Source organism: Etheostoma spectabile, chromosome 4 (assembly GCF_008692095.1).
Source record: "Etheostoma spectabile isolate EspeVRDwgs_2016 chromosome 4, UIUC_Espe_1.0, whole genome shotgun sequence".
In the NCBI taxonomy this organism is placed as follows: Eukaryota; Metazoa; Chordata; class Actinopteri; order Perciformes; family Percidae; genus Etheostoma; species Etheostoma spectabile.
The window spans coordinates 31394147-31400805 of NC_045736.1; the positions used below are offsets into that span (position 1 = coordinate 31394147).

The window sequence follows — 6659 nt, forward strand, 5'->3', positions numbered from 1 at the left end:
CCTGTGTGTTGAGCTCTCTGTTTTAGCGACAGAGTGAGCCATCTCACTTCTGTACCATCTTTGTTGGGAGTCGCACATGATCAGTATCTAGGTAAGGACTACTAGCCAGTCAGAAGCAGAGTACGAGGGCCCTGACAGTACCTAGGTAAGGACTACTAGCCAGTCAGAAGCAGAGTGAGGGGCCCTGACAGTACCTAGGTAAGGACTACTAGCCAGTCAGAAGCAGAGTATGAGGCCCTGCAGTACCTAGGTAAGGACTACTAGCCAGTCAGAAGCAGAGTATGAGGCCCTGACAGTACCTAGTAAGGATAACTACCAGTCGAAGCAGAGTATGAGGGCCCTGCAGTACCTAGGTAAGGACTACAGCCAGTCAGAAGCAGAGATGAGGGTGGCCCTGACAGTACCTAGGTAAGGACTACTGCCGCCAGAAGCAGAGTATGTGGGCCCTGACAGTACCTAGGTAAGGACTACTAGCCAGTCAGAAGCAGAGTATGAGGGTGGGCCCTGACAGTACCTAGGTAAGGACTACTAGCCCCCAGAAGCAGAGTAATGAGGGCCCTGACAGTACCTAGGTATGGTAAGATGGTAAGTCCCTTTGTGGGGGGGGACTTTGGGCTTTTTCAATTTGTGACTCTATAATGTGCACAAAAAAGATCTAGAACACAATAAAGGAAAGGTAAAAATAAAAAAGCATGAGCACTTTAAGTAACAGGTAATTTCACAGGTTTAGTTCTTAGTGGTTGTCAGAGCCATATTCCCCTCCTATCTAAAGACTTCCTTAGAGCAAATGCTGGCCCTCTGCACTTTTACATTCTAATTTCTTGCTCCTAAACACAAGTTACATCATCATCATTCACCGACACTGAAAGATTTAACAACCTGTCAAAGTGACATGTGACTTTATTATAGTAAATGTATACAGCAGGCATCAAATTCAGACATTATTTAAGAGAAATGACAAATGAGGCGTCATTCTGCAAGAACAAGACTTTGATTTTTAACGTTCTTAAGTAAGAACATAAAGCTGCAGTGACAGTTTGGTTAAAGATGGTAAAGTATTTAAAAAAGTGTTTTGCACTAAATTGATATCCAGTGAACTATATTTAACAATAAAAATATACAAAGTTCAAACACAGTTCTCCTTTCTTATTAATGTCAGTGTTGCTCAGTGTAACTTAAAAAGAAAGACAACACACACAATGCAATAAAAAGCCGTTGTAAAATTGTGTGTTACCCTGTATGACAGTGAAAAGTGATCAGATGTGTAACTCCTGTAATATTATATACCAGACTTCCCAGGATAACTACTGTCAATTTCCCAACTTTCTTTGCTAAAACACACTTCTATCCCAACAACCATGCTCTACTGCTGTACTTGGTTCGAATCCAGGTTGTTCCGGGCCTTTCTGTGTGGAGTTTGTATGTTCTCCCCGTGTCTGCGTGGGTTTCCTCCGGGTACTCCGGTTTCTTCCCACCATAAAAGACATGCATCCTAGGTAGGACTACAGTTGAAAACTAGCCAATTGGCTAACACTGGCGCATTTACAGAAATGTTCATTAATGTGCATTGTCCTAATCAAATAAATTAATAAATAAACTAGTGATAGCTGGGGTTTTTGCTTTTCACATATGTACAGTAACATGCAATAACCAATATACAGTTTATTACAGTAGTTTAAGACAGACGGATTCTGTCAGTTGGACGGCTGCTGTCATGTCGCCATTTTGTCGCCTTTCTGTCCCACATTGGATTCTGCAGGATGTGATAATGGAGCAGAGATGAGAGAAGAGTGACAATAGGAGAAAAAAAAAAAAAAACACAAATCATCAGTCTGTTACAGTACAAGCATTATTGCACCATCTACCTTTCCTAGGACACCACCACCCTTCTGTGTGAGTTAATGATTGCTGATGAATCTGTTCTCAGAACAAGCATGCACAGAGGAGCACATACACACACATCTAGTGGGTTTTAAAAGGCGAGTCGTCAGTCAAACGCTAGAGTAGTTTAGGGTCACAAGTCATCAGTTTGTAGCAGGGATCTCTTCCACCACAGAGCTATGCTGCAGCCGAGGGTGGAATGGGTATCGCCACTGCTCTGCTCTGCCTCCTCCGCCTGCACCAACACCCAGTATGGAGCACTGGGCTGAACTGGGACAGGAGGCATACAAACACACACACACACGCACGCACACGCATCATATGAACATGACTATATGGCTATATTGGCCCTCCTACAAAATCTGGACTGTGGTCATAACATCGACATCTTATAACTTATTCATTCATATTGTTCTCATGCTTATTCAATCAGTCATCTTATAGGTTGTTATTATTAATCATAGTTGATATTTAATTACGATCTACTGCACTGGTCACTTTTGTGCTATCAGCATTGCACACAGTCTACCATTACGCCTTACTTTATCATGGTCATTTCATTTCTGTAAGTGATTTTTATTTTTATTCTTATGTATGCGTGATATATGTGTGTACATGTGTTTGTTGGGTTATGGTTATCAAACTACTGGATTCCTAAAATTTCCTTCAGGATGAATAAAGTATCTATCTAACAGAAAAGAGCACCATTCTAAATAATTAATAATGTACTGTAGTCTACTCTATAGACAAGGTGTTATGAACAAATATGCAGCAAATAGTGGGAAACAGAAGTAAAATGCAGTTCAACCAAATGTTGGTTTGAATAACTTCCATTTCTGCATGAATGAACAGACTACACGCAGATATCACATGTTAAAATGATTTGTAGTTCATGTTTCTTGTAACTAAAAACGCATATTAATTACACCCTTTGTCATTTTATTCAACTTTCCAACCTACTGTTGGACACACGCATACGTGGCAGAAGGTTTAACCCGTTGGGAATACAGTCATGGTTTAACTAAGCTAAGCTAAGCTATGCTAAGCTATGCCTGGACACAAATGTACTGATATTAATTAGAAGAGATAGCTTAATACATGGATGGTTCACTAAAATAAATGCCTAAATGACATTTATTTACGTGGATAAATGTCGCAGTTTTCTTCTCACATTTACAGGCTGGTTATAACGTGCAGTCTGTAGTAGTTGACGATATTATACATATATTTTTTTACACAGTTTTCTATCCTAATTTAAGTGGCTAACACTTAACCTGAGCTCACAATACGGTAATGTTACGCGATAGTCTGTAAACGTCGCTGCAAACTGGACAGTTGTTGTTTTACAGCATCGAAATAAGACATTAGCCTGCAAAAATCTCTACTTTATGTCTACTTGGTGAATGAAAATTACTCTAAAGTCTAAAATACCTTACCATTGCGCAGTTTGCTCTACATATGGAGGATGGAAAGGTCTGGAAAAAGAAAGAGGAGGAGAGTGGTGGTACTGCTTATCTATATCTAGAGGTTGCCAGGTTTGCTGTTTATCCTCCAACACACATAAGTTGTGCGTACTGTAGTGGTGGGTGGGTGCGACGTGTATTTTTTTCATCACTGCATCAGTCATTTTGTTTGCATACTGCTTTCAGTACTTGCAAAAAAGGTGTTGGCACACTAAACTTAAGCGAACAAACACTGTTCATTGATATAATTATTATGAAGAAGATATTACTTGCAAAAAAAGTGCAGGCCCGTCACATGCCCTGTTATGAAATCGCGTGTTTTTACGGACCTGGCAACCCCCGTATCAGTCAAGCCACACGACGCAGACTCAAAACCAATGGCGGACGAAGTTGAGCAGGTTGGTGTAGCAGCGGCAAATTGTACAGTTATTCCTTAACACAGCGTGTGCGTACTTACCTTGAAAGCAGGCCAGTAGATAGTTGTACTTGTATGCATGTGCTAGTGGGGTTAACGGGTCACTTTGTTTGTTTTGCTCTTGTAATAGAAGAGAGCGGCCTGTCAAACAAGCTAGCTAAATTAGCCCGGTTAGCATGTAATGCTACCGTCAAAATGATAAAACGTGTTTGATTGGCGGTGTTTTGTTGACCAGTCCGAGTTCAAACGGCCTAATAGATACACAGACATAACAAGAAACGTCCCCAGTTGATTAACCTTACAACAGTTAGCTAACGTAACTTACATTAAGACAAATAAATTCATTGTAGTATGTTTTCTGAAGTAACGTTACTATGTTTAAATTAGCAAATGGGGCATTTTCTAATACATAATGCATAATTTTACACTTTCCACTCCAAATATCAGAATACACACTAACCGCTATACAAAATAATTTTTCGCCACGTTTTATTTATACAATCTTATATAAGTCAGGCTATGAATGATAAATGAACAAGCACATCTCTAAAAACATTCAGAATAGGCTATTGCGACGTTAAGATAACGTTAGGGGAACGTTCGCTAAAGGTTGCAACGTTAGGTTAACGTTAGGGCAAAGTTCTCTTAAGGTTGCAACGTTAGGTTAACGTTAGGGGAACGTTCTGAGAATGTTCGATGTATCCAAAAACTAACGTTCCCAGAACGTTAAGAGAACCTTTCGATTAACCAACACACAACGAAAGCACCTTCAGGGAACTTTCCCGCAACCAAAAACAAACATTCCCAGAACGTTCTGGGAACCAACAATTGTTAGCTAGGTAGACCAATACTGGGAGGAAACTGGAAAATATGAAGTATGTAACGTTAAAGTAATACGCCAGAGATTATTGAAATATGGGTCGTCACAGTCTCCCCTAGCTGTAGAGCGGGGGGGGGGGGGGGGGGGGGGGGGGGGGGGGGGGGGGGGGGGGGGCAACACTTTTTGTTTGTTTGAGTGCATGTCTTGTTTTAGTTTGGTGCAACACCGGCAGCGCTGCCCCTAGTTAGCTTAGCATAGTGAATGGAATCCTATGTTGCCGGTTAGCATGTTGTGAGTAAACGTGAGCCAACAAAAAAAACAACAACCTAATTACTTCTTGTGGCCTGCGCATTCACAACGAGTACAAATAGCAATGTATATGCCAGTGACGTTGTGGGGGTGGAGCTGGACTCTCTGTTGGCGGTGTCAGAGAAGAGGACGCTGTCCAAACTTTCTGTCATCTTGGACAATGTCTCGCACCGTCTCCATTTCTTGCTGCTCAATCACAGGAGCACTTTCAGTGAAAGACTCCTTCTCCCAAAATGCACCACAGAGCGCCACAGGAAGTCCTTCCTGCCTTTGGCCATCAAACTTTGTAACTCCTCCCTTTAAGTGTCTGACACGCAGACACTTAGAGAGATTAAAACTGGACAATATTATCTTTTTGTGCAATAACACTGGCCTGAAATGTGTGCAATACTCAACTACCACTATTATTATTATTAATTCTCACCATTGCAACTTCTTAATTATGATAATTATATAAATACTGGATCACATCATTCCTTTAACTATGTAAATACCGTACATACAACACTCCTTATTCATTTATATTTATACTCTGATATTTATACTATTTGTGCAACTGCAACACAGTTTCTCTTCAGGAATCAATAAAGTTATTCTGATTCTGATATTAAGACTAAATGATTTTCTAGGCAGATATTTACTTGGAACAGTGCTTCCGCTGTGCTTCCACCCAATATAGTCCCAAATCCAGTTGTTGAGATCTGTATCTGTCAGAGGTCTAACTGTCCTTTATTTGTGCTGCAGCAACCGAGTACCAACACGGTTGAGGAGCCACTCGATTTGATCAGACTCAGTCTAGATGAGAGGATCTACGTCAAGATGAGGAATGACCGGGAGCTCCGTGGCCGACTGCATGTAAGACTCATACCCAGCGTCCGCTTCCACTGTAAAAAAACCACCTGGACAGTTGTGGTTCTAGTGGGTTTCTACATTCTAGAGTAGCAGACCAGACCTTTTTTTTTTTTTTTGCTCTTGCAAGCTTTTGTTTGCACTTCTCCCCGTTAATATTGGTGGTTTGTTTGTCCCAGGCCTACGATCAGCACCTGAACATGATCCTGGGTGACGTGGAGGAGACGGTGACGACGGTGGAGATCGATGAGGAGACTTATGAGGAACTATACAAGGTACTCCATTTCTATATTTCTTCTTACTGAACAACTACTCTTGGCTCCTAATCTAGTCCGGGCAGTAGAATAATTCTGCTTTATAATATTCTACATTAGCAACATCATTCTACTTCCAATGTAGCATTTAAAATGCGTACTGTATGAGAATATGTATTCATTATACAAAATGCTATATATTTGTAGTCCCCCTGTTCAAATGATAGACCCTTGACATATGTAGAAAGAGGATTTGGTTTTTCCAAGGTCTTAAAGCACCAAAATGTCTGGAAAAAAATAAAATCTGAATGAACATTTGACATTTCAACTTTTATCGTGGCAGTGCTCTTTGGTCTGGACAAACTATTACTTATCAGTACATATTTACACTGATGCGGGTTTATCTGCACTAAGCTAATATTGGCTATATATTGGCTATATATTGGCTATATATATATATATATAGGTCTATTTCTCAGCCTAGTTATATGACAGAGGTCCATAATACTATGAGAGAAGATTTAAAAAATATTTTCTGAAAATAATTACTACAATTCTACAAAGTCCGCATGAAAATACAAAGCATATTTGCATTCATCCTTAAGATAACTAAGTTTGCTTGTTGTCAAGCTTGAAACCAAAGTCTTGATAACACACACACACACACA

The 6659-nt window shown here is 40.3% G+C and overlaps 1 protein-coding gene and 1 long non-coding RNA gene across 2 annotated transcripts in view; one reads left to right on the forward strand and one right to left on the reverse strand.

Moving 5' to 3' along the window:
• Positions 1-1625: 1625 nt before the first annotated feature.
• LOC116688247 (uncharacterized) lies at positions 1626-3426 on the reverse strand. The gene is made up of 2 exons (XR_004331742.1): positions 3318-3426; positions 1626-1753 (listed from the first exon to the last, which is right to left on the reverse strand). It is a non-coding gene; the product is annotated as an uncharacterized LOC116688247 (long non-coding RNA).
• A 180-nt stretch (positions 3427-3606) lies between these two features.
• The window catches only part of lsm3 (LSM3 homolog, U6 small nuclear RNA and mRNA degradation associated), a 4008-nt gene continuing 955 nt past the window's right edge, over positions 3607-6659 (forward strand). The window contains exons 1-3 of the mRNA XM_032514127.1: positions 3607-3742; positions 5633-5743; positions 5917-6012. Of these exons, the coding sequence (XP_032370018.1) occupies positions 3650-3742; positions 5633-5743; positions 5917-6012 (300 nt within the window). The 5' untranslated portion in view covers positions 3607-3649. The remainder of the gene's footprint in view (positions 3743-5632; positions 5744-5916; positions 6013-6659) is intronic.